At 43.2% G+C, this 27,948-nt stretch overlaps 1 protein-coding gene across 1 annotated transcript; it reads left to right on the top strand.

Moving 5' to 3' along the window:
- Positions 1 to 137: 137 nt before the first annotated feature.
- On the top strand, positions 138 to 27,239 carry pcsk2 (proprotein convertase subtilisin/kexin type 2). The gene is made up of 12 exons (XM_062401548.1): positions 138 to 585; positions 2,457 to 2,561; positions 7,502 to 7,615; positions 8,096 to 8,204; positions 8,991 to 9,028; positions 13,735 to 13,811; positions 14,825 to 14,913; positions 15,525 to 15,700; positions 17,556 to 17,771; positions 19,893 to 19,993; positions 21,296 to 21,523; positions 26,225 to 27,239. Exons 1-12 carry the CDS (start codon positions 385 to 387, stop codon positions 26,712 to 26,714), a joined length of 1,944 nt encoding a protein of 647 aa, XP_062257532.1. The 5' UTR covers positions 138 to 384; the 3' UTR covers positions 26,715 to 27,239.
- Positions 27,240 to 27,948: the final 709 nt, after the last annotated feature.

The following is a 27,948-nucleotide window of genomic DNA, read 5'->3' as shown; positions in this document are numbered from 1 at the left end:
GCCGGAGCCCATTGGTACAACGTCACGCGCAGAAACTACCCGAGCGAGGAAGGTAAATGAATTACAGATGGAAGGAGGAGGAGGAGGAGAGACAGAAAGCTGAGGATGCAGGTTTTGGTCCAGCACAACGCACAAGCGCGCACATCAGAAGCGGAGTGAAATCCAACTCACAGTGGTCTCCATCAGCTGGCAGCGAGGGAGATGCGTCCGCAAAAGCTTTGACTCGACCCCCCTTTTGCATCCTCCTCCTCCTCTTCCTCCTCCTCCTCTTCGTCCACCTCCTCCTCCTCCCACCGTCGGCGAGGAGCATCCCGCACACTGATCGCACTCCGACGGGCAGGCAGGCTGCAGGCAGACGGGGCTGAGTGACACGAGCCAGAAACGATGCGCGGATCAGCTCGACACGGGACAGCCGCGGGATTTACGGTGCTGCTGAACGCGCTGCTGCCGCCGCTGCTGCTGCTGCTGGCGACGCAGGCTGCAGACGGAGTGTTGACGGACCATCTCCTGGTCCAGTTGCACGAGGACGCGCAGGATGAGGCGCACCAACTTGCAACACAACATGGGTTCCAGAGTGCCCGAAAGGTAGGGGTGCTCCACGGCCATGCACTATACTCGCACCTTACGCTTAGAGTCTTGAGGAAACAAACATCAATTAATAATCTATAATTGCGAATCTACTATTTAAATCAAAGACTAAAAACACGAGGCTGTTGGGAAACGTTTATTTTTCTGTCTTACACCAGAAACAGTGACGGAGAGTATTCAGCAGTTTGCCCAGAACAGAGGAGAAGACACCAAAAAGCTTGTCTGTGTGTTCTTTTGCTTTGACTCATTATACTTTTTCCCAATTTGATGACGTCATTCCTACTAAAATGCAGGTCTTATTAAGTAGGTTGCCCATTGGCTTGCGGCCCATTGGCATTTGAGTCAACTATGCCCAGTCCATATTCAGTAATATGTGAAAACAATGAAATTATCCAATGTCCAGAAAAGCAAAAATACCCCTGAAAAGCAGAAGAAAAATATATCAGAACAACAGGGTTTCTCTGATAACATTCATGCAATCCCATTAATGGATGAGAACAAGCTTATTTATTTGTTGTTGTTTTATTATACGACTTCCCAACTCATTGCTTTTATTGACATACGTGGCCTTGCCCGCAGACATGGCCTTTTACTCCCCTGAGACTGACAAACACATCACAGCATGTCAAAGACGCGAAACTACCTTTGTAATGGCAGACTAATATAAATTATTCCCTAACATTGTGTATGTGTTTGTGTGTATGTGTGTGTGTGTCTTTGTGTTTGAGTGACTGACTGGCTTGTCACATGTCAAGATAAATGTTTGGGTGAAATTGGCTGGAGCTGTAGCCAGTGAGGCGCAGCAGTGAACAGACGAGTGTCTGAGCTGCCGTGAATGAGAATTCCATGTTTTTTTTTTTATACATCCACAAAAAAACAAAACATTTCCAGTCTGTAACGCGTCACGTTGTGATATCTGCTCCGTGGTCGTGCAGCCTCACCACTCCTGTGATTGCCTGTTATCTTTCTTGTATAGGCTCCAGATCACCCCCCATTCCCACCCACACACCCCCATCTTCTGCCTCCCTGCCTCCCAGGTTATGTAATCGGCAGCTATATTTGTCTTGATGGGATATGCATCATTAAACAATGTCTCTGTGGTTTGAATTCTATCCTGTTGTTGCTTAATTAAGCAGACCGGGACACAGAGCCGGGACAAACGTACAAATGTGAGCACAAACAGAGTGGAGAGATGGAGAGAGACACATCTGTAATCAGCCAGTATCCAATAATAAACCTTAATTGCTGTAAGAAGATTCAATATAAGTGCATTATTTCTAATTGCTTTTCTTTCTCTCTCTCTCTCTCTCTCTCTCTCTCTCTCTCTCTCTCTCTCTCTCTCTCTCTCTCTCTCTCTCTCTCTCTCTCTCGCATCACATAAGTGTCTGTCTACTGGGGCAACAGGAGCAGAATTAAAGAGCAGTGCAAGATAAGAATAATCCTCATCCTTCCACAACAATTTCATTTTCACATTTTCACATTAGATGTGACGGGCGCATCTGAGAGTATTTATTTTTAGGATTGACCTGCACCCTGGTGGTTACTAAAGCATAAGGGGGTCTTTAATCTGTGCCCAATGCCGGAGGGAAAGCTCCGGATGATGCGTCTCATTTCCCTGGCCTTGTGATTTATTGTTGATTCCAGCATTGTTCTCTAGTGCCTTAAAATAGCTCCTCACTGAAAGCCAGCGAAAGAGCGCCCCTATTCCCACCTGGAGGATGACCCTCTGTCCTTCTCCTCCATTTATAATCTATTGCATTGTCTGATTTGCCGTTCTCACAGTGTCTAACGGCTGCCTCTGTGTTTGTACTAATCTTTGCTTCTGTACTCCTCATCCATCGTCCCCCTTTCTTTTTTTTTAAAACCAGCTTTCCTTTGGAGATGGGCTCTTTCACTTCTATCCTCAGGACTCCTCACAGAGGCGAAGCAAACGCAGCATCCGCAGCAGACAGCGGCTCCAGAAAGACCGCAGGGTGAGCATCCACACAGAGATACACACTGAGGATAGTGCAGCGTGTGTTTCTTGCCTACATGTGCCCATAGCAGCATGGCTACCTCTTCACTTTGCATGACAATAGTTATTTTGAGGCGAGTATTTATGTCAAGTACAGCGGGACACCCTGTTCTATATGTTACCCTATGGAAGTTGGATGCAACTTGCAAAAAGAAATTAGTACATTGTGTTCTTGTTTTCTCCATCGTTGGGTCTTTGATAGTCTGTTTGTGTTAAAGCTCCAAATGTGGCAACAACTGTCATATACAAAAAGAATCAACACAGCCGTGTCAAAGTGAAAAGTATTGGAGGGGCGATGCCCTGCATGCATAATATATACTCCAATCAGGCAATGTTGGCTTCTTTATATTCTAATAAAATCATTTCATACTGATATTATTTGAAGACAGCTGATTGGTTAATCTAAAGAAGCTTTACATTGTGTCTCAAATTTGATTGGTTGCAACAGTTAATACATTACTGATCTGTATGATGTCAGAGTCTTTCATATTGAGGTAATGATGATGTAATGCATAACTCATTTTCAGATCTAGATTATATGAGCCTTAGGTCATGTCTACTGTCCAATAGGAAGCAAAGGTACATGTTTCCTGCGTAAAATGCATTTTTGAAATATACATGAATTAAATTGCTGTCTCCTTCATGACAGCAATTATCATATGACATCATATGATACAGAATCATTTTCCGATCAACAAAAGCTTTGGATTTTCTCTCTGTTATTTGCGGAGTTATCCCGCTCAGCTCATATTTTGGTTGACTTTGACCTTGACATCTGACCGACCAACTCCAAAAGTGAATAATTTGGAGAAACCCGCCCAAATGGTAAGCTTTGAGTTATTTTGTGATGGGTGAAAACAACACCCTGCTAGCATGAGGCGAGCGGGTAAGAAAGTGTGAACTGTGTGCGTGTTTACAGTACCGGATGATGTCACAGCCCCCACTCGTCTTGTTGTCTTTATAACATTTATAACAGAATCCTTGGAATTTCTTTATGACCAAGAAAATTAAAGAACTATAGTCGATATGTTGAATACAGGGACCGAAGAACGTCGTTGATGATTGGTGTCAGTGCTTTTGCGAGAGATAAATAAATCATTGCGAGTTCTGGTCTTTCTTTAAGTATCAACAAAGAGTTTTACTATTAAACATCCTCTTTTCTTTCTGACTTTCTATCCTGTATTATCTCAGCTATTAGGGCAACTTAAAAGCTGCTGAGACGCCATTGATTCAATATCTATTTCTAAATATTGCTTTAAATGTCATTCCTATTCATGCTTCGAGAATTTCAGTGTTTTTATGTTGACGTGAAGCTGCTGATCTGAAGCTGATGAAGCAGTGCTTCATGACAAATTATACTAAAACATTTAATCAGTTATGTTCTAATATAATATCATGCATTTCTAATACCTTACTTTAAATGTATCAACTCACATTTAAATCATTTGCAAGATTTTAGTTGTAACAATATGTATTGAGATGTGGTAGAGAGAGACAAACATCTTTTATGAGAAGCTGCATTCATTTTATTACTTCATCTTCATTATTATTTTACAATCAATGAATCTGCTTATTTTTTTATGGTATTTAATCTATTCAAGGTCAGAAAATAGAAAATTAATGTCCCTCACAATTACCCAGAGTGCTTGTTGGCAATTACTTTTATTTGCAGTCCAGAACCCAAAGATATTCAGCTCACTGTTGATGTAAGACAAGGCCAAGCTGCAAATTATCACATTTAAGAGGCTGGAACCAGTAAATATTCTGCATTTTTGCTTGAAAAAAAGGCCTGAGACTGTTCACTTATTTTCAAAATAATAATTTTATCGACTTCGTGATATAAAAGATCTGCTGCGTCTCATGTGAATCTGAGGGCTTTATGAGCTCTGCCCACAGTTGGTTGTAGTGAAAGTGGAGGTCTCTGCTGCACACAATCAACCAACCTATCTAATTGCAGTTGTGAGAGGTACTAATGAAAATAAATGCATGCCACTCCACAGAGCTAATAAAGCTAATGGAAGGGAGACAGCGTGGACACAGCGCTCGGGTCAACTGTCCAGTGCCGGGTTTTAATCAGATGCTCCACGTGCACATATGCGACACGGCAGCTATTGATTTTTTGCGTCTCTCGTGGATGGATGAGGTCAGCGAGTCTCATTTAACGTCGACTGTTTATCATACTGAAGTGTCTCCGCGAGTATTTTTCAAGATAGAAGGGCGGACGTATCTCAGTCTTCCTCGTGTGGCTCTGTCAACAAGGAAGGAGCTTGTTTGCTGCTTTAGAAAATGCATTAGTAAAAAAGATAAAAAATAAAGGTTAAAGTTGAATTTCACAATTTGCCGTCATATATAAAGTGATTCTTATATTTAAAAGGTGTCGTTCAACATACTTACAACATGTCTGATTGCAGCACTGAATTCACTGTGGTGAACTGGGTGGACTGCTCAGTTTCCCGGGAGCCATGTTGGACTCTTAATGTGGCCTGTTGACCCACTTCCTTGTGTCTGTACTCTTCGTCTTTCTCTACACTTACTGCTCCTTTTCCTCTCTTGGCCTTTTTCCATCTCAAGCGCTACATTGATTGCAAATGTGATGTCCGTGTATTCACACATCCCTGCCCTCGCCCCATCCATCCATCCATCTATCCTTCCAGTCATCCATCCATCTATCCGTCCATCGATTCATCCATCCATGCATGATTCCTTCCTCCCATATTTTTTGTCACATGAGGTAAATGCATTTGTGGGGGAAGTGGGGGTGAATAAAGACATGTGGAAAATGATCATCTTAATAATAATAATAATAATAATAATAATAAAAAAAGAAGAAGACATCTTTGTGAATGAGCAGTATAGCTTGATCCTGAAAGGAACATGTCTGGGGGAAGAAAGGAAATAAGGACGAGGTGAAAAGAACGAGGCGGCCGTGGCTCTTTGATTTGAGGTGAACCGAAGCGTTGTGAGTTGCGAGGAGGCAAAGGCGGAGAGTGATGGTGGTGCACGGGCACTGTTTGATGTTGTGAGTGGGCAGTGTCACATGCTGTCTCAAGGGAAATACCGGCTCTCCTGCCAAGTGATGGAATAAATGGATGATGGACGGAGTGCGTGTGGGGGGGGGGGGGTTATAATGTGAAGTGTATTGGCAGTCTCCCTCCGAATGTGAATTATATGATGTGATAACAAATAAAACATGAGGCTAATTCAGAAAACACTGGTTTCCCCCTCAGCTTTTCAAAATCCTCCAAGACAGAAACATGCAAATGGAGCTGTGCATTTCCAGGCCGGACTTGTTATTTAAAGGATTTACTGACTGACTCCATTTACACTGTGTGTTTGCCTCCTGATGGTGATGCTGATGCCGCTTGGAGTGTGCCATAAAAGAGAGATGTGGTTGAATAGGCTGTGGCCGTTTTAAAAGGCCGTCTTAAGTGCTCCTCTGCTCTCTTATCTGTGGCGGTAAACACAGCGGACAATGCCCGGTTACCTCAGATGCATGAGAGTGAATTTGCACAGGGATGAGCACAACAGGAACATTTAGTGGGCAGCAGCACGTATTCATAACGCAGCTTTCCAACTGTGAAAAGAAGACATTTCATTTTTATTAGCATCAATAACTCCTGTATGGAAGCGGCATTATAGGGATTTCTTGTCAATGAGGTATGCATTTATTTGTAGTGTTGAGAATTTCCTGTGAAATGAAAAGCCGGCTTCAAGCCTTTCTTGTTAACCTACACACCCACGCAGGCATTAAGAGACAGGGAAGGATCTAAACCTTCATATCAAATCAATGACATTGATCTGTGACAAACAGATTGTTCCCTCTGCCAAGGCGGTTGTTTTTTCGACCCGTCTGTTTTATTTGTTTGCTGGTTTGATGTCAGGGAGATTCTGCAAACGCTCCTGGAGGGATTACCACGGAACTCAGTGGAAGGAAGCAGAATGGGTCGGGGACAAACTCATTTAATTGTGATTTGTGTCTGGATTAAGGGGCGGATCCCAAAAATCTGGCATTTTCAGGGGATATTTATGAGTTTGTGCAATTCAGTCCAAATAAAAATCCGAATGTAATGAATCTAGATTTGGTTTCATCGGGGGACTGTTGGGCCTTGACGGAGGATATGTGCTCTACTGTATGAGCTTCTCTTCAGGCTTGGTTTAGCTATTGATTTTTGAGTTGCATTTCCTTCACCTCCGCCTCACCTCCTCAGTTTGGTTACCTCGTTTGAATCTGATTAAATTCACTAACAACCTCTCAGGGGACAGGGGTTTCAAATTAGAATGGCTCGCGTTGATCACTGTTGACCTCATATCTACTCGCAAATATGATGTCAGGGAAACACTGGGAGTGTAATCTGTAGAAGAGGTAAATACATTATTAATAATAATAATCGCTCGGCTGACAGTCCCCATTCTAATCGAGCACCTGTATTTACGTGTAGGACATTTATCCCCGTCATTTACCCCTGTCATATCTTATCTTCAAGGTATTGTGCCAGCTTTCGCTAAGTATTTGTAATATAAAGCACAGCTGTCCGTGTCTTGGGCATTTCTGATCGTAATTGCTGCGGCTTTTTTGCCGAGAATGTCGTCAGAGGAAAAACATCTCCATCATTCGAGGGGGCAGGTGAGCTTTGGAGCCTCGGCCTTCGGATAGGAAAGGATGACTAGCACCCTTAATTTAAGGCGTTCTGCCTGTTTGGTACAGTAGAGCTGGGTTTGGTGATTTTGTGCAAAAGCAGCTGCTGCCTTCGAAATCCTTCTGTGTTTCCACTTTTTATTTACATTTTCAGCTTCTCTGCCCCTTTTGCTCTTTGCATAATCCCCATGAAAATGTTTTATAAGACCGTTATTTACCTCCAACCTACCCTGAACTCACATTTCTTTTTCTCTCTCCTCCAGGTGAAGAATGTGTTTGAACAGGACGGCTTCGACCGTCAGAAGCGAGGCTACAGAGATCTCAATGACATCGAAGTCAACATGAGCGACCCTCTTTTCACCAAACAGTGGTATCTGGTGAGTAATCAGCCCGGCAGCTGCCTGCGTGCCGCCTGACCTTTTCGCACCAATCCACATTCTTCCATCTTAATTACTCGGAGGCCAGGCATATTCCCCACTACTTTCTGAATCAATGTTGTTATTCATTCGTTAATTAGCCTGGCCAATATTGAGCGTGCCACCTCACCGCCGCTTTCATGCCGCTTAGTTTCCTCCCCCCTTTTTTACCCTAACTTGCAAGCCTGACTTTTATGGCACGGCGAGCTTGCTGTCATTCATCTGGCGAATGCACTGAATCTCTGACATTTACTTCCCCTTCCTCTCACCTTCCCTCTCCCACCCCCGAGCGGTCCTTATCTATTGCCTCCCCTTCCCACACACACACACACACACACACACACACACACACACACATCCTCCATGTTGACTAATTTTCTAATGGTGGCTCACCTGGGTGCCGTGAGTCATGGATGTTCTCCATGTTGTCTGAATGATTAGATAAACACAGGCCAGGCAGACGGAACCCCTGGGCTGGATCTTAATGTGGCTGAAGCTTGGCAACTGGGCTACACGGGCAAAGGAGTCACCATCGCCATCATGGACGACGGTGAGCGTGACGTGCTGTTGTGTTGTCCCTGGGACAAATTAAAATAAATACTTTGTTCTAATCTGTTTAATTAACGACACCATGAGGACTAACAACATGTCACTTTCTACAGTATGTGACCACTGGTGTGCATGATATATGAAAAATACAAATGTACACAATTTTTGAATTATACTTGCTTTCAATTTGTAAGCCTTCAGTGTTGTTGAATTGTCTCAGCTTACATTTCATTAAATCTTTAAATTCACCAAATATGAAGTTATAAATGTATTTTTATCAATTTACTGTCTTGTCTTGTGATGTGAATACTGGCCCATTGCTAAATGTTCACAGCAGCAGCTAGTGGCAGAAAATCACACACATTTTCTGCCACTATTGTGCAATATTGTATAGGGATAACACTTACTAATACTTAAACTAAAAAAGGAAATTAGTAAAAAGTAAAGAAAAACGCTCAAATTTCAAGTTTAAAACCCAAAGATATTTAATTTAAAAGCCAACTCTTTTCAATAGAACTTGATGATATTGATCAATCAATTTAAAACATCTTCTGGTCAGCTATTTTCTTTCAATCAGTTTATTATTTGTTTATTATTGTTGATTAATGTAGCATGGTTCCATATCCAGCGTTATCTGTTTGTTTTTGTCAGAATCCAAGTCATTATTAAAACTGAACAAACATTAAACTTTGTTGTAACAGCAAGAAGACACTTGAGGTCATACCATCCTCTGTCACACATTCCTTATTATGCATAATCACTGATTAATGTCACATTCACATTTCAGGCATCGACTTTCTACACCCAGACCTGGCGTCAAATTATGTGAGTACCTCTGCGTTTCCAAAATTCCTACTTTCCCTCATTTGTTTGAAGTGCTGTTAATAACTGAAGCAGGGGTGGATTTCATGGGCTCCACGCGGCGTGCCAGTGGCACTGACAGGTGCTTTCCGGGTTTGCGTTCATGGCTGCCGAGTCTCCTTGTATTCCTGGAGGACACGGAGACAGGCAGACGGCCAGCCAAGCTGTTTAATGTTAATGCACACTGCACTGTGGCAGGCACAATGGCAGGCCGATCTGTCACAAGCGGAGATAATGCCAGGGTGGTTGGCGCTGCATAATGTGATGCTCCATCTCCAGAATACTGATAAAACCTTAATGGACGAGAGGTTCTGCTAAACGGAACAAGCTAATTCAGCGGGCTCAGTTTGATGGGACTGTAGAGTTTGCTGTGTCCGCAGTGGGCGACTGTATCGTTCTGTCGTTGAATCAAGACAAATAACATCTTGCACATAATTTGATGTTGTGAATGAGACTTCAGGTAATATGCTACATATCTCACCTATTTGTTTTATATTGTTTTGCAAAGATATTTAAACACAATGATTCTGGAGTAGGTTTCCTCTTTCCCCATTGTTTAGTTTTTCCACGTCGGCTCATGCCCACAATGTGCAATCAGTTTAAATGTGCTTTTGAAAAAGAGTGTGTATGTGTGTGTGAATTTTTTCTCTCTCTGTGCGTGTTCCTGTGCACCTCCCACCATGTTTGCCTGTGTTTGTATGTTTCTTGCCCGTGAACAGAGATGAGCCCCGTCCCAGAAATAACACTCGGCCTCAGCTGGGGTGATGCAGGAGCATGGTCTACTGGATAGATGGATCCTGCTGTGCATAGATCTGAAGTGTGTGTGCATGTGTGTCCCTCTGTGTGTGTGAGTGAGAGTGCATGCAAGAGAGAGACAGAAGCACTGTATGTAGTTCTATTTTGTTACCCGTCGTCATGGTGCTTCACAACACATGAAAAATAGAATATATTTTGAAATCGTGATATTCTTTTTGCTAGATCAGAGCTGATTGTTGGTATTCGCCTGAATGTGTGTATCTTCTTTTGAAAGCCAAGTGTCTCTTTATGAGATAGAGGGCTCCGTGTTTGTGTGGATCTACCACTGATGTGATAATCCTTCTGTAGCAGCCAATATGATACATTTGGACACGGTGAATCAATTTTGAGATTGCGTGTCCCGAGATGAGACATTTCTAAACTTGCTAGTTCAATTTCATGGCATGTTTATCTGCTAATGCTGAAGCGGTCTGAATAAACAAGTTCACCTGTACAGATTCTGGTTTTACACTACTGAGTGATATAATGGAAGATGTGCCGTATTGCTTATATCCAGCCTTTAACAGGTCACAGAATTCAGATAGTGGCAAAAAAAAGACAATTAGATAAGTGTGATCTGATTCCTGGACACAAACTGTCGTCTTCCCGATCCACACTTAAACGCACATGATCGATCCTGAGGGTGTTCGGCTTCTACATTATTCTAAGGATTTCTAAGTAATTGCAGCATTAATCAGGGGATGACCTTTTTCTTTTCCCTCTCGACGAGAACCGTCTTTAAAGGAGCTGAGGTGTGTCATTGGGTTTTACGCCCCTCGCGAGCAATACGGCGTAACTCTGAACGACCGTGAAGTTCATCTCATGTGTTGCTTTTGTTTGGATTTGTACAAGCGATGTGGCTGTCAAAGTAACTTGAAGGGATTTTCAGCATGTGGTTGGGTCATTATTACACCCGATGGCTTCAGGCAACGTTCACAGACATTTACAATGGAAGGACAATATCTGTTTTAACCGTCTGCTCTTCAAAAGTTAGCTTGGACCTCATGCTGTACATTTTTTTCTTGATACTTAAAAACATCTGGCAAAGGACATTCAAGGTCGCATTGTAGAGAAACACTGCATCAGGGCTCCTAGATTATAGATAAGGTTATCAGCGATAAATGGCTGTTTATTCCGGGCCCATAACAAGGCAGGAATAAAACCCATTCAGAACATTCGAGGCAGTGACAGACTGCATGTTGGATATTTGCCTTTTGGTGGTGGAAGACGCACTCAAACCTAAAAAGTAACACGTACAAACCAGTAGAAGTCCTTTTTTAAACAATAGAAAAAATAAATATGGACAATATCAGCCTTCAAAGTTTCTCAAGTACTTCACAGCTGTACTAAAGTGGAGTAAATGCACTTTCTACTACAGTGGAAAGCTTTTTATTTTACTTTACAATGAGCCACCAAGCTGATGACGTCATCCTCCCCCTCTTTATAACTATCATTTTTCACCATATCTGAAACAAGACCAACAAGCCAATGATGGCTTCCGCTATAGCAGCATTGAGTCATTGCTCTTTCCTGTGGACGGACGAGGGTTGCTGGGGAAAGGTGAGGAGGCTGACGCTGGGCACCATCCATTACCCTGTACCTGGCTGCTCACAGGACAGCGGAGGAAGAGCAGAGCTTGATTGATGGCAGGAGATATGAGGTGGAGAAGCGCTGCCAGTGATTCATGGACAAGCCTCATTAGGTAATTTATTACTGAGGCTCAGCACTTTTCACTCCAAGTAAAGGAAAAGGAAACAAATTCATTTCTATTTCTGATGTGAGCAAAAACATGTTTTCTTTCTACTCTTATATAATGATAACATTTTACAGTTCTTGGACTGTAGAAGTCGTTGCTAAACCCAGGTCACCCTGTTCACTGCTAAATTCGTCAGTAACTTTGTAGGTAATGTTTTATGTTCACGTTCGTCTGAGGGAGGTTATCAAGATCACAGAATACAATCATGTGGGCCTGACCAACGACAGCCTTCTGAATAATCTCGGCAAGGTATGGTTTATGATGAAACTTCAAAAATACATCCGATTACCCCTGTTGTAGTGCATACAAATGTAGGTCAGAAAATTTGCTTGAAAATTAGCCCATACTTTTTAAAAAGAAATGAGCTAAAGAGTTATCTTAAATGTTCAATTATCTTTATATTCCAGTATCAGACTTATCAAAACACTCCCTCACATACACATGCACTTAAATGGGATACAACAATGTGACGTAAGGTGTCTCTGACTCACCTGGTCCCCTTACTGGCCATCATGTCGCTTATTTTACAGCATTTAGCTTTGTCTGTGTCTTAAATGTTAGCACAAAGAAAATTCTAGATGGTTGCTATGTGCATTGCCAAGCGTGGATTCTGAGAGAAGGAGAAAGAAAGAGAGAAAACGAAAGAAAGAAAAATAAACTTTTGTTCAAATGACACCTTTCTATTTATGGCCACGTCTACTTAAACATTCGCAGAGCTGCGATTCTCTCTCCATGGCCACTTCGTCATGCAGCAAGCATTTCGTCTTTCCGCTAGTTACCTGCTCCACATCCTCATAATTACGATGTTTCTCCACTGGGTCACTAAGCTTTCACTGTTTTGTTTTCTCCCTGTCGCTGACTGAGTCATCTTGTCTAAATGCCAGCGAGCAGGGCCGACGGGCCGGAGCATGGAAACAGCCCCCAGGATTGATCTGGTGTGTTTCGGGGTGTGTGGCTCACGAACACAGCTGTGGCGTCGCCATGCCCATGACCGCACTGAAGCACCTGTTACGGGCTACTGCAAAGATAAATAGCACTGCAAGCCTGAATGTGCTTTGGCAGTGAGTTTGAGAAAGACAGAGCAACACATATCAGACTTTCCCCAAGTGTGTGTGTGTGTGTGTGTGTGTTCTCCAGATATGGTTGTTCCAATAATTATGCAGACTGCATTAATGATGTGTCTGTGATATCTGCTTTTTTCCGCTGCTGCTCGTTCTGATCCTATTACTTTCGGCCATGTGGAATTATTTCATTTTCTCAGCTTGAGATCCCTGCTGTGATCACACATTATTGCAGCATTGCTCCGGAGTAAAGATTTGCGACTACATACCACATGGTGTTCACATCATTGTTCATGTGTACTATTTGCCATTGGGAGTTTATTACGTGAAGCCAAAACAAATGTTTTCAAGTATAATTGCCCTGGAATAAATTTTTAATGATTTATGAAGTTTATTATACTGAGGTTTTGCTGAAAATGTTGCACAGAGGTTGTTTTAACATTAATGGTCATTAAATATTAAAACACCTTCGCATTACAATTAATTAAATCCAGGTCTGCTGTATTTAAGTAATCAGTATTTTGGGATATGTAATGATCTGCTTTTTTTCCACAAAGTTACCAGAGACACTCCACACTACTACCAACACTTCTAAAAGTTCTAAAAAACTGACATCCACAAACTCTTTAGAGAAGACTGGACTGTCTCCTCAGCATTACAGATATCAGGAATCGAATCCGGGATATTTAGTGTTTTGTATATATTTGCCAGGACTCGGACACCAAGCTTGAAACTGGGACAACCCAGGATAAACAGCTGGTCCCGATATGTTTTCCACTGTTTCCTGTGCTGAGCTAAGCTAACAGCTGCATTTAGCAATAAAGTGACTAATCTTATATCAAACTGGTCCATTAGACCGTGTAAGTTACTGCTGAATGTAGCAAATAAACTATAAGCAGCCCTTTTCATACAGTAAGTTACATTTTTGGACTCAAATCACCCCCAGCAGGTGCATCCAGGTGATAAAGAACTCAGAACTTCATCATGAGCCGTCTCTCCTTCTGTTTTTTTGCCTCGCTGTTGTTGTTTTGGTAAATGCATCCATTTGGTCCTTTCAGAACGCCGACGCCAGCTACGACTTCAGCAGCAATGACCCGTTCCCGTTTCCACGCTACACAGACGACTGGTTCAACAGGTAAAGCTCACTCAGCCAACCCCTGTTTACATACTTTCTTTGTTTCTGTGTGCACGGCACGTGTACGCCCTCCCTCTGAGTCAGGCAGCTTTCCTACCATTGATTTTCTCTCAGCCTAGTTCCATTAAGACATAATGGTGCAGCATAAACAGAGCTGTTGTCCAACCCAACACAATAGAACACATAATGCCTATTTTTTAGCCGTTCACTTGGAGGAGGCGAGGTAGATAAAAGGGGACTAACGCAACTCTCCTCTCAGAGTAGCAGTGTCCACAGTGGTGACCTGCTGTCTGATAACGCCTTATCTGCCTCCCATCTCCCATCACGCTGGGTGATCCACTGCCACCGCAACACATGTCGAGGAGAGGAACAAAGAGAAATACATTCCTCCTCCGCCACTTCTCCTCGTCCTCGAATCCATCTGCCTAGACGTGTTTGTGTGTGTGTGTGTGCATGTTAGTGTGTGTGTGTTTGTGTGTGTGAGGGAGTGGGAAGGGAATATTGGGGGTTGCCAGTGTAGCAGTTGCTGACTGTCGGGCACAACTCGCTGGCTAATCAGTCGGTTGTTATAAATAGCTGCCTGTCTGTAGCAAAGCATGCTGGGAGAGAGGGGTTGACTCTCTGCAGTGTCCCTGTGGGGAGCCGAGGGATGGAGAGATAGACACACGTCACATGGTACAAGCAAAAACCGATATGTGCAAACACTTTCCGTCTGGCTCAAAGAAATGAGAGAAAAAGAAAAACGATCAATCTTTCCCGCCGTCCATGAGCTATAATAATCTTCAGGTTTCAGAATTACCGATTGTTTATGCTAATTCTAATCGATTTTGGGCTCCAAAAATGCTAAACCTTTTCTATAAACAATTCCCTCGTTCTACTCAGACACAAGGTCAACAATAGCAGCCATCTAATCTGTGAAATGTTATCTGAGAATGTTAACCCACAATATACCCCCTTGTAAACGAATGTAAATGAATGCAAATCCGGTGTTTTCTGCATCTCTGTGTCACCAGTCATGGCACACGATGTGCGGGAGAGGTGTCTGCTGCAGCCAACAACAACATCTGCGGCGTGGGGGTCGCCTACAATTCAAAAGTGGCAGGTGTGTGTCATATTAAAGCTGCGTATTGGACAGGGAGAGGAATAACAATGAGCCGACAGTGATGATAGCAAACAACCGCTGTGATAATGGTATGATGGAAGGATCAAAGGTATGATGAGGGTGATTCATTCCGAGGGGAAACGCTGTGTGCGGCAGAACATGTCGGTATAATATTGTGGAAGGACAGATCGGCATTGGTTGGGATCTACTTTATAGAATTACTGCAAATTACTGCAGATAACAGCCACAGTCCACATATCAACGGCGCCATTAATCCAGACAGCTTTGAATTTCTGTTATATTGTGTTTTCAATATATTTTAGGTAGAAATACAAGAATGTTTAGAAGGGTTTAGATGCTAAAAATACAAAATATGTAAAAGTACTGTATTGACCCTGTAGATATTGAAAAGTGTTTTTAGTGGAAAAGTATGTACCCACCATAGAAAATGCTCGTCGCTGATCGGACAAACACAATGTCCGTCCTTTGAACGGGAAGGAAATGCTGCCAAGAGGTGTTATTTGATTAGTAGCAGCAGCAATAATAGCACAATAAACCAACATTAGCCTGAGTTTTAATGTCAGATTGATATGGAGATCTTGCTCCGTCAGGCATCAGGATGCTGGACCAACCTTTCATGACTGACATCATCGAGGCATCCTCCATCAGCCACATGCCGCAGGTCATTGACATCTACAGTGCCAGCTGGGGACCAACCGATGACGGCAAGACGGTGGACGGACCCAGAGAGCTCACGCTGCAGGCTATGGCTGACGGCGTCAACAAGGTAAGGGCGTCTGTGGATGGTTATCTAGACATGCAGACAGTTTCTGTTAGCTCCATTGGGATAAAACACATTTAGGTTTGTATCACCTGACCTTCCCTATTTGTAGGTTTGAGCTAACTGTCTCTATGTGATTGATTGGCACAGACTTTGGCACAATGAATTGTAAAAACTTTGTTGATCCCTGGATGTCCCCCTAGCACCAGTATTGGGTCTCTTTAGAGGCTGTCCATCCATCATAGCACCCCATAATGTGTGGCACTACGCATCCAATGGAATCTTTTTTTGTAGCTAACCACAGAGAGGTTTCAGGGCCTCTGGAGCCCCGAAGGGCATCAGTCCTGTTTCCTGCTCAAGGACACCTCGGCAAGGTTAAACTCTCCAAGGTCTGCTAGGGGGGCTTAAATGTAAGCCCTCTGGCTGCAGTCATTTCAGATGCAGAGACACACACATAAACACACACGTACACACATAGAGAGTTGCCATGCTAACAGTGCCACTGCCAATTTCTTGCTCGATTAATCCACATGCACCGGGTGCCGGCAGGTGTGCGATGCTCTGAAATGACCCTCTCTCGGGCAGGGGTGGCTGAGTAGGAGCAGCTCTGACTGTAATCTCTGATCATGTAAACACAACTAATCAAGCAGCCACTCTGCAATCTGCCTCTTGGATTCTAATGATCACTTATAGAAGCTTATGTTGGCTGAAGATGATGGGCACTGTGCAACATTTAGAATTCAGCATGTTGTGCAATACTGAGTCACACTGGGAGCCTCTACGTCTGCATCTTAGAGGTAATAGTAGGATTTTTCGATAACCACCTTTGATTTTAGTGCATGACAAAGTGCATGTGGAAAATGAAAGTACCGTTTTTGGCTTGTGCCGGTCGACAGAAGGCTTGAAGCTCTGTGAGGCTCAGATCTTTGGAAGTAGGGAGACAGAAATAAGCGCAATGAATTGAAGGACAAGACACTTCTCCTCCACTTGATCCTTTGTTCTGTGCGGGAAGCCGTCTGCCCTTTGGTAGAAACAGTGCGTTTGGTGGAGAGGACACTGAATGGAGCCGGAGTCAGATGTTTGGTGTCTCGAGGCGCTGTATCAGTGACTATGATGACTTTTTACTCTGTAATTCCATTTAAACATGCTGCACTGCAACAAGTATCTACTGACAGGTCAAAGCACAAATTATTTTGATTTAAATAATCAGGGTCATCTTGTTGTCTTTAAAGAACAACAGCTCCTCCATCAGCTGCTTTTCTAGGTAAGATCTACCTTTTATGGTACTGCTGGATAGTGTTAACGATATCATTATATCAATGGTTTACTTTAAAAGCGATGGCGGCTTTTGCTCACTCAGTGGGAAGTCGAACGAGACACTTCACTTTTATTTATAGCAAAATAACACACAAATCAAACACCCACCCTTTGAAAGGCAACAGCAACTGCTTCCATCCTGCAATTCCTCCAACACAGACGCACGCAGATGCACATAAACACACTAATTCATCAATTATTTGAAAAAAAAAAAAAAACATTATGTACTTTTGAATGTGACGATCTCAAGGCAACATCACCATCTTAACCTAGAGGCTGATAGACTGACTGTCTTTGAAATCTATTTAGTGATTTGTTTTCCAGTTGCTTTAACTTTGTTATCCAGTTTCCTTTTTTGATCAGTTGGATTTAGATCCTGTCCATAATTCACCTGCTTGCCCACACTGGCACATACTGGATAATTACACTCCAAATTTCCAAATTCCCAGCTCTCATTTCGACCATGTAAATCCCCCTCGTAACAAGCAGAACTGTGACATATTCTCAATCCACTCTAATGAGGATGCCAATGATCTTGTTTTAGGGACGCGGAGGCAAAGGCAGCATCTACGTGTGGGCATCGGGAGACGGTGGTAGCTATGACGACTGCAACTGCGACGGTTACGCCTCCAGCATGTGGACCATCTCCATCAACTCAGCCATCAACGACGGGCGCACCGCCCTGTACGACGAGAGCTGCTCCTCCACGCTGGCCTCCACCTTCAGCAACGGACGCAAGAGGAACCCAGAGGCTGGCGTTGTGAGTGTGTTGAAGTCAAACCATCTTCTTTTTCCACTATGCACTCAAAGATGACTTGTTTCTGTGGCCTTTGAACTCGCCTCTGTGTTCATAGATTGAGCTGTAAATGGCTTTTCTGTTTGCCCTGGAAGCAGTGCATGCTGGGACTTTCAGGAGATTGGATGAGGCCTGGGATAAAAGCCTGAGAAACCGTTTTGCTGCAATTGCTGGCTGGTTGTGAAAATGGTTTCGTTAAAGGTGGAGGAACAGGTCTGATTCCCTTCCATCCAGGTGCATCATTCGGCTGTTGATGCTCAGAGAGGCCGCCATACTGTGACTACCAATAGAAACAAATAGAAAAATTTCTTTTTTGAATCATTACTAACTAGTTATTATCGTTGGTTTTTGGTGTTGGAGATTTATTTACCCACCAGTGTATTTGTCCGACTTACAGTAAACACGTTTTTTCTTTATACTCCCAATAGCATGACCTTTTTCTTTTTAATTACAACATTCTCATGATATTACAACTTTTTCATCGAGATATTATGACTTTCTTCTCAATTACAACTTTATACTCATACTATTATGATATTATTTTGCAAAATATCAAGAATTCTCTTTAATATGGCCCTACTACTCATGTCATGATGACAAGAGGGAAGACCAAAGAGTTTATTTTCTTTTTTGTTGTTTGTGCTTTGAAAGAAAAGATACAAATCAAACAAGCCAATCTGGTTTCTGACCTCAGCGCACACAAAAGGAATATAGCTGTAACCGGTTCAGAGCTACCCGAACATTTACCTGGGGAATCGTTTCACCAGCAGGTGAATCCTGATAAAAAAAGAAGTGGATGAGTCACCAGAGTCAAACAGAGACAACACATACCACCCATGAGGCAGCTGAAGCTTGAAGGATGAGGCTCTCTACCTTTTATCAAGGACAGATGCCAGACACGGATTGTTATTGTCGGGATAATGGACCTGCTCGTATGTGTCTGCTTCGAAAATATAGGCTGACATTCTGCACAATGCTTTAGAATCTTCCTTCGGTATACGAAGAGGCAGGGTTTGTGTTTGTGATTATGCAAATCACCTTTGGCTGTTGACAGAGCCACAGATCTTCCCTGGGGTTCCCCGTCTAATTGCAGTCAATCTGTTATCGTTTCTAATTAAGAACCAAATTAAATGAATAAATGCCTATTTAGGAAATATAAACACAACTTGCCGGGCCAAGGTGTTTACATAGCAATTCAGCCAATGTACACACGTCCCTCCTATTTCTCCTGGATTTGTTCTAAAATGTACACTGTATATAAAACAAGCAATTGTGATTGTCTTTAAATGCTTTAAAAATATTGAATGTCTGCGTTATTACTATATATTAGGTATAAAATTCATCAAGCGTAGGAAAGCTTTATGCCTTAGGGGAAGAAAGTGTGAGGTACCTTATGAGGGAGAGTGAGCGACTTTATCTTTAGAAACAGCAAGAGCAGAGAGCGTTTGTCACGAGCTGCTCCGACCATCACTTCGATCTGCTAGTTTACTACAGCAAAGTAACGGCCTGTCATCAAACAATATAAACGTGTCGTATAAAGTGAAAAATAAAGTACAGTTGATATATTGAGTTTACAGGACCGTCTTTACTGGACTATTACAATATTTATTTATTTCCGCTTTCTTGAACATTGCGAGAAAGGGCGATTTTCAGGCATATCTGGGGTTCTTATATATACACACAAGTGAAATATGGTGAATCAAGTATTTTTAGGGTGGTGATCTTTTTTTTGTTAAAACCTGTTGTTAATTTAAACAGTTGAAACAGCTCTCCGAATGCCCATCTACTTTTATAATATCGAGAATAATTTTGGTAAGTGCTGACTCCACTCCTAAAATGTGGTGGCTACATGGAAATTATCATTCCACACGGTTTAATTAGGATCCTATCACAATGTTACCATGGCAAATGTCTATCAATGTCAAAACTGATCAGGGTGATGCCATTTTTGTCACGATCAAGGGAAGAAACACAAGAAAATACTAATGACAGCAGGAATACAAAGTGACACATAATCCCCCACTGCCTTTATTTTCATGGAGCATCTAATCAACATGCGTGTTGGTTTGTTTCTTCTGATTTCAGGCCACTACAGACCTGTACGGGAACTGCACCCTGCATCACTCCGGCACATCAGCAGCAGCTCCGGAGGCAGCCGGTGTATTCGCTCTGGCTATTGAGGCTAAGTATGTGTTTTACTGCCCCCTCCACCTGTCATAATCATCATTATTGATTTCGACACCCCGTCTGTATAAAACATTATTATATCAGCTCGTTCAACTCGGTTTAATTTCACAATGACATGCTTTCAGCCAGTAAATCTAGATAATCTTTGATTTGAAAGAACACTGCTCTTTGTGCCATTCATTCCTGAGCTGCCGTTTCTTCATAAGTACAACTGTGAGCTTTCACGTGGCATTGATGTCTCCATCTGTCAATCTCCATCCTGAAATCCTTTATTCTCATTATCTCTCTGTGCGTCCACACTTCTCAGAGGCACAAATCATCTCGCGGCCCGCTCCACCAGATCGCATATTTATCAAACATTAAGCTGAATGAAAAGTAAAACAGCACTTATTCCATTCGCCCACAAAGTACAGACTCACTGTGCTGGCGCCAAGGACAGACATCCCATTTGGAGCCGTCTTATTTTTTATCTCAGTACAAGGCTGAAAAACACTGTTTATATTGTTGAGATGCGCTCAACGCTTATAATTTATTTATCACTGCACTTCCCATATGATGGATGCGGAGACACTGTGCTGGATGATGAAACACACCGCAGCACTCGATTGTCTCAGTCTGATGAAAACGAAGGTCTGCGATGATGACACCAGACCTCGAGGAGGAGTTGATTTTATAATCCTTGTGGAACCGTAAAGAAACTGTAAACACATGCCAACTTAAAAAAAAACAGCCACACATCATAAAACAAATATTTGAAATCTAAAACCTGGAGAACTTTTCTTCTTAAATCCCTGCGGAGCGTCGTTCTCTCCCCTCAGATGCTTGATTTCTCACAGATTAGAGGCTGACAAAGCACTGCTGCCGTTACCTAACACCAGCGAGCGGAGTCGAATAAAGAGAGACTGTTTGCTCTGCACACACAGTAATGATGTTGCCGATGGGAGGACTGGATACTCGGCCCGTCCAGCGGCAAATAACCACGAGGCTGTTAGGACGAGTGCACCGCCTTTTTACTGCCCAAACACACTTGAGCCGTGCCGCAGCATCGGCCAGCGAGTCCGCCAGAGTAAAGCCGTCTCTTCACACAGTCGAGATAAGGGAAGCACGGACAAAGGCCCTAATCTGCCCCATATACAGACCCGATGAAGTTTATATAATGAAGCAGATATAATTAAGGCACAACCATGAATCAGAGAATTTCTATTTGTTCCTTTGAGCCTGTCTTTTAATAGTATCTCTTCTCCATCCCTCTATCCTTTATCCCCTTGTTCCTTCTGCCCTGTGAACGCTCATGACCCCAGCCGGGACCTGACGTGGAGGGACATGCAGCACCTGTCTGTCCTGACCTCCAAGAGGAACCAGCTCCACGACGAGGTCCACCAGTGGAGGAGGAACGGCGTGGGCCTGGAGTTCAACCACCTGTTTGGCTACGGCGTGCTGGATGCTGGGGGGATGGTGAAAATGTCCAGGGAATGGAAAACTGTGCCTGAGCGTTTCCACTGTGTAGCTGGATCCATTCAGGACAACCAGTAAGTTACTCTTTCATTTCTTTTTTACTACGGATATTGCATTTTACATGTAAACATTATACTTATGCTACGATCTCACACTGTCCCTACCAAGATGTTGAAGGGAAATACAGCCGAGCATAGAAGACACTCATCTGATTAGTGGGAAATCCTAATAAGGCCTAATTCAATCAAACATGTGCAATGGGAGTGTCCACTTCATAACCCTGCGATATTTAGTTAGGCTGCTCCGTCTGATTGTGCTGCAGATTTGTAATGATTTAGTCTCGTAGCTGCCGCTGTGCGTGCGACGGTGCATTCGTCTTCTGTCCTCTGAATTCGATTTCTGCCACAACACCCCTGCTAAAACATGTAGCAAAGTCGTTGGTATCTGGTATCCTCTCCTTTTGATGATGTTTTTCTGGTTTCATAAAAAAATGTTAGATGAAATTAAAGTCCCTCCCCTCGTTTCTTCTCTCGTGTACTTTGACCTTCTCTCTGCTGAATGATGCCTGTGTGGAGTTTTACCATTCTAACCTTCAAGAGAGACAAATAACACATTTGTTTGCATTACATATGAATGTTTCATTACAATAATGTTACCAAACCCAAAGGAGTGAGTCACTCCACAACTCCTTCAAGCATTTTAGCAGAACAGCAGATTTTCATTCTGCAGCTCAGAACCTAGAAACACCATTTGATCATATCTAGTTTGGAAGCCAAACATGCTCCTACATGCTCCTAGGGAAGTGTGGCATGGAAACTTCAAACATCCAGTGCACCGAGTGTTGAAAGTCATCTTGGTTCAAGTAGTTATACGTCCATCCATACTGCCCCCCCCCCCCCCCCAAACAGGGCCTACGGACAGAAAATAAACTGGTAGCTCATCCAGTCACAGGTTTGAATCTGTCACTGCTGTGTCCTCCCCTCTCTTCATGCTTCAGCTCAATACCCCAAAAGCTATCATCAAAATAACAGTGATAATTCTCCACTTGTGTTGCCACAGCATTTTCTCAAACAGAGCGCAGTCTGCATCTGTGATGTGGATTCTATTATAATTAATTCATGAGGCGTTTATGAGGTTTTTGACGTGAGCTTTGTCTCGTTCTACAGCGCTAAGAGCCCGATCTGTCTCTGGATGTTTTGAATCAATTCAGTCTGGCCTCTGCTACATCTCTGCTCCCATCTTTCACCGCTGCAGCTGTGGTTGGAGCATCCCTCTTGTCGTCGTGTCCTCCCCGTGTCCACACACATTAGGAGAGCGACATCCTGTCTCCCTCCCTGCATCTCCTCCATCTCTCCCTCTCTCTCTGTCATATGTGCCTCCCGCCTACCGCCTCCATCTCTGTCATCTTTTTAATTTCCACGCTCACCCCCTCTCTATCTCTTCCCCCCCCCCGTCCCCATTTTGCATGCCAAACAAGGGCTGTCCTACCCGTCCATCCATCATACCCCCCGGCTTCAAGCTCCCGCGTGCGATGCCCGGTGGTTTCCTGTGACTCGCTGTAATTACAGCACCATAAATGGTCGAGTGTGGCGCACACTGGAAAACACTGTCAATTAAACTGACTTACAGCCAGGAAGGGATTCCAGGTGTGTGTGTGCGTTTGTGTGTGTGTGTGCGACCTAACCCCAGAGCGCTCACATTCATTGTGTCAAGTGTCAATGTGTGGGTGAAGATAAACAAGCAGAGTGAATACGGTACGTCTGTGTATTTTTTTGCCACCGTCCACACCTCAGTTTTCTCATTTCGTTCTCTAATCAGCGCTCCACAGACGGTGCAGTCACGACAACATGATGTGAAAGTCTCTCTTTATAAGTGTGTGTGCGTGTGTGTGTGTTTGTGTTTGTGTGTGTGTGTGCCTCCCCTGAGTGCAGTGCCGGATAAAAAAGGAACATCCCTGAGGAGTCATATGGTTTTATTGCATCCTTGAGGACAAAACATGCAAATGGTGCACGGAAAGGACTTAAAGTATAACATTCATTAAAGTATAACATCATCTCCCTGCTCCAACATAGAAAAACCTTAATTATGTGAAAGAATAACTGCTCATTACGGCGCTGTTTACGAGGGAGAATGCAATGTGTCTTTCAATCATTTTTTTCGAGCTGTGCACACAGAGCTGCGTCGCCGGCTGAGTCGTGCTTCTCATCGGTTCCCTGTTTCCACAGCAGCACCGCGGGGCTCCTCCTGCCTCTATTGTGGCGAAGATATAATTATAACAAGCCACCTCTGATGATAGTGTATCACCAGAGAAAAGCAATAAACACCAGCATAGCCGTGCTCGCAAGCACTCTGCTCAGCACGGATCTGATACGGCTGCTCTCTCGCCGGCTGCGGCTTGCTTAGCTGGAGGAGAACTTCTCGTTGTGAGCGGGGCTATCGTGCAGGGCCCCACTGTGAGGTGGGGTTGTTTTTAATCTCTGCTGGTCCTGCCCTTCACAGGCACCCAGACTCAAATTACATATTTAGTAATGTGACTGCAGTGCCCCGTTCCAAACAAACCTGTTTGGAGTGTTTGCTCGGCTTGTGTGCCAACACTGCTGAACAAAGAGCTGGTGAACACATCACTTGTCCAAATTGCAAAAAATGTGACTCGGCACTCCGTAAGGCCCGTAACAATTCAAGTGCCAAGTGTGAAGCCTGTAAGATGAACGACTATCGAGATATGTGATCCACAGACAGTCAGAGATTGTCTAGATTTGGTTGATAGATTCACTGTCATACATTCAAAATGTAATGACAGCGTCTTCGAACTGAAAGGTCGGTGGTTCGGTCCCTGTCTTCCCCATTGCACATGCCCAAGTGTCCTTTGGCAAGATACTGAACCCCATAAATTGCCCCATTTCATAGAGAGAAGTGCTGCACATAGGTGCACTGTATGAATGTGTGAATATTGACATATCGTATTGAAGTTATCCTTCAAAATGTTTACCCTCATCAATGCTGCTAAAAACTTTAATCTTGATGATGTTTTCGTGGCATCTATTGTCCGTCCTGGGAGAGGGATCCCTCACATGTGGCTCTCTCTGAGGTTTCTACGTATTTTTAACCATGTAAAAGGGTTTTCAGTAGTTTTTCCTTACTCTTGCTGAGGGTTAAGGACAGAGGATGTCCCACCATGTTCAAGCCCTATGAGAATTGTGATTTGTGAATATGGCCTTTACAAATACAATTCGATTGATTGATTGAATTTAAATCACTCTGAGTCAAGAAAAGCTCTCTACGTATACAGACCATTTACCAAGACAGAGTTGGCATTCAATTGTAAGTTTATATAAATTATGTAAGTTCTCTCTTTGCGCGACATGTGAGATGTGAGTGAAAAAAACAGATTCATATTTGGTTAAGTCAAATTTCTCAGTGAGCGAGCAGCATGTACTGGGCTGTGAAACTCCCACTGGAAATAGTTCTGTTTTTCTGGGAATAGTAATTTGCTTCATCAGCTCACCACTGGGCCTCACCTCTCTGTGCTCAGCATAGCGCTCTATTAATCATTTTCTGAGGCCGCCGCCGCACCACACTGTCTCGCTCGTTTTCTTTTTGTCTCGTCTATGTTGTCTCTTCTCTCCAACCCCCCCCATTTCCCACTGCCCGCTATTTGCTTTCGGCCTTTAATAATGTTATCAAGCCTCTTTAGCCTTTGGTCCACACCCCTGCCCCGCTGTGTTCTCCTCAGTCTCGCTCTCCGTCAAACAGAGAGATGAGTATGGTGAGTTTCTCCATTGACAGAGGAGTCTGCTGTTAAACTCTGTTCTGTTCATTGTCCGAATGAAAGAAAAATAATCTCATCATGCAGTTGAAATCAGGGGATGGTGCAGTTTACGAACAAAAAGATGCAGATTTACAGCCGAGCAGAGAGAAAGTGTCGACTATATAATAACTTTTTAAAGTTTTAAAGATCTAATTCCAGGAAGGAAAATGAACAGAGACACATGAGGAAGATCAGAATGACCAAAAAAAAGGCAACAACGAATTAAAATCAGATAACATGACAGATGGGAATTCTATTTTCTGATTGAGTTTAAAGTTTGGATAATTTTCAGATTAGGCCTTAATAATAAGCCACTGCCCTTTTGTATTGTGTAGAGAACCATCCATCCATCCATTCTTCCATTCCTTCATTCCTCCCTTCATCCATCCAACATCCATCCAACCATCCATCCATTATCTATACCGCTTATCCTTAAAAAGTTTTTTCATCATTACCAACCTATGATTCAATAGATATTAAACACCTTTCTATGTATTAGATATGTGTGCTACGTATATGATGGTAAATTATGTGAAAGGATCCATAATAGACAGAATGCATTCAAATGATTTCAAACTAGTGGGAGAATTATGAGGCAAATCTGCGAGGCACCAAATATAAGAAATCTGTGTTGTCGACCAAACAACAAAATATTTGATCACCTCCACTAGTGATAAATCACACCATGAAGCAGGCAGATAATTGTGATTAACAATAATCACTTGCATTGTGTGAGTAGGGAGCAGGTTCAAAAAGAGCCTTGATGGGTTGGATGGTTCGATGGGAAAGTGGGTCAAGTGCTGTATTTACTTGGACGTTGAAAGGAGAGCGGAGCCGAGTGAAAGTAGACTGAAAGAAAGGACAGTTCTTTGTTCTCTCACAGTGTCAGGACATATTGATATTTGGCTTTTCTCCATCTCTCTGTTACATAGTCTCAGTTTTTTCTAATCTGCTTCTGCTTTTCCAGTAAATTCCAGTCTGGCAACAAGGTGGTCCTACACATCACCACAGAAGCCTGCCAGGGGAAGGACAACTATGTCCGCTACCTGGAGCACGTCCAGGCGGTGGTCACCGTCAACGGGACCCGCCGCGGAGACCTCAACCTCAACATGACCTCGCCCATGGGCACAAAGTCCATCCTACTGAGCCGGAGGCCCCGTGACGACGACTCCAAGGTGGGCTTCGACAAGTGGCCCTTCATGACCACCCACACCTGGGGCGAGGACCCGCGCGGGACCTGGGTCCTGGAGGTGGGCTTCCAAGGCGAGGAGCCACAGCGCGGAGTCCTGAAGGAGTGGACTCTCATGCTGCACGGAACACAAAGTGCCCCTTACATAGACCAGATAGTTCGTGATTATCAGTCCAAACTCGCCATGTCCAAAAAGGAGGAGCTTGAGGAGGAGCTGGATGAGGCGATAGACAGAAGTCTGAAGAGCTTGATGAGTAAAAACAACTGAAATCCCATCTGCATGTCGCCAACTCTCTCTTTTCTCTCCTCTCTTTCTCCCTCTCTGCAATCTCGCTCTATCCTTCTCTCTGAATCTCACGGCATCCCCTCGGTTCTTCTCATTATCCTCCCTTTTTGTCTACCTCTCCTCCCCTCTTCACTCCGCTTTTTGTTATCTAGTGTTTCAATTAGCCCCCCAGCCTTCGATGAATGTTTCATGTAATCCAATCATGATAAAAGTGTAACCTTCGATAATCTGTTTCGACATAGAGAAAGCAAAACTATTATCACGTGAATTTTTACACTCAACAGAATTGTACATAAGCTAAATAAGATCCACTCTTTCATGCTCTTGCTTTGACTGCCCTGCACCTCTCTTCTGCCAACTGTTATACAGTTTGTGACTGTAAATGATTTCCTGTGTCATTCTACTTAAAGTTGAATATCTTGCAAACAGAGCAGTGATACTTCTTTCTGTTTATATTTTTGTGACATGCACTCTTTATATAAACAAGGAAAGGAACGTGTGATTCATTTTGCAGCCTGTGGTCCTCAGTTCATATTTCATAATCCGAGACGTAAACTATATAATAAATCTATTCACCTGTTTATTAAAGCACTCAAGTGATTTGCAGCACACTAACTGGACACAAGCTGGACATACTGAGGGAGAAGGGGCATCATTCTCTCTCATTTCAATACCCCAAAAAACAGCTAGCATAATTTTGTTTTGCTCAAACGTATATTCTGAGAGGGACTCTCTACTGAACGATATTGGGCCCACTTTTCATTTTTACTGTGATGAAAGGGGAAAGGTCTCTGTAGCCCAGAGCGACTCATCCATTTACATTTTCAGCCATGCATTGATTTTAAATCTGTGTAGAGAGAGAAAGGATGGCTACTCAAAATGTGAAGGAACATGAATACTTGCAATATCACAATATGGAGTCCAACCGTGATCTCATTTGTGTAAAGGCTGTGATCAGTAAATACCTGCAACGTGTAACACAAATATAATTATTAGCATATTCTTCTTCTTCTTCTTCTCTTGCCACTCTTCGGCCTCTATGTTTTAACCTTTTGGTGTTGAGGCTTTACGAGTCACAGCTTCACTGGCTCACTGGTATTGTTCACATTAGCATAACTTCCAGGGGCGAGGAGCCGGTTTCAATGAAAAAGTTCCCAAAACACTGAATGACAAGAAATAGGGACTAGCTGCTGAACACATTTAAACACTTAAGTGA

Source organism: Platichthys flesus, chromosome 12 (genome assembly GCF_949316205.1).
Source record: "Platichthys flesus chromosome 12, fPlaFle2.1, whole genome shotgun sequence".
Lineage (NCBI taxonomy): Eukaryota > Metazoa > Chordata > Actinopteri > Pleuronectiformes > Pleuronectidae > Platichthys > Platichthys flesus.
This window is presented reverse-complemented; position numbering and strand designations above follow the sequence as displayed.

Coding starts and splice junctions, on each gene's coding strand:
- pcsk2 (XM_062401548.1), top strand. CDS start 385: ATGCGCGGATCAGCTCGACACGGGACAGCCGCGGGATTTACGGTGCTG. Junction 9,029..13,734: donor CAGACCTGGCGTCAAATTAT/GTGAGTACCTCT, acceptor TGGTCCTTTCAG/AACGCCGACGCCAGCTACGA. Junction 21,524..26,224: donor GGATCCATTCAGGACAACCA/GTAAGTTACTCT, acceptor CTGCTTTTCCAG/TAAATTCCAGTCTGGCAACA.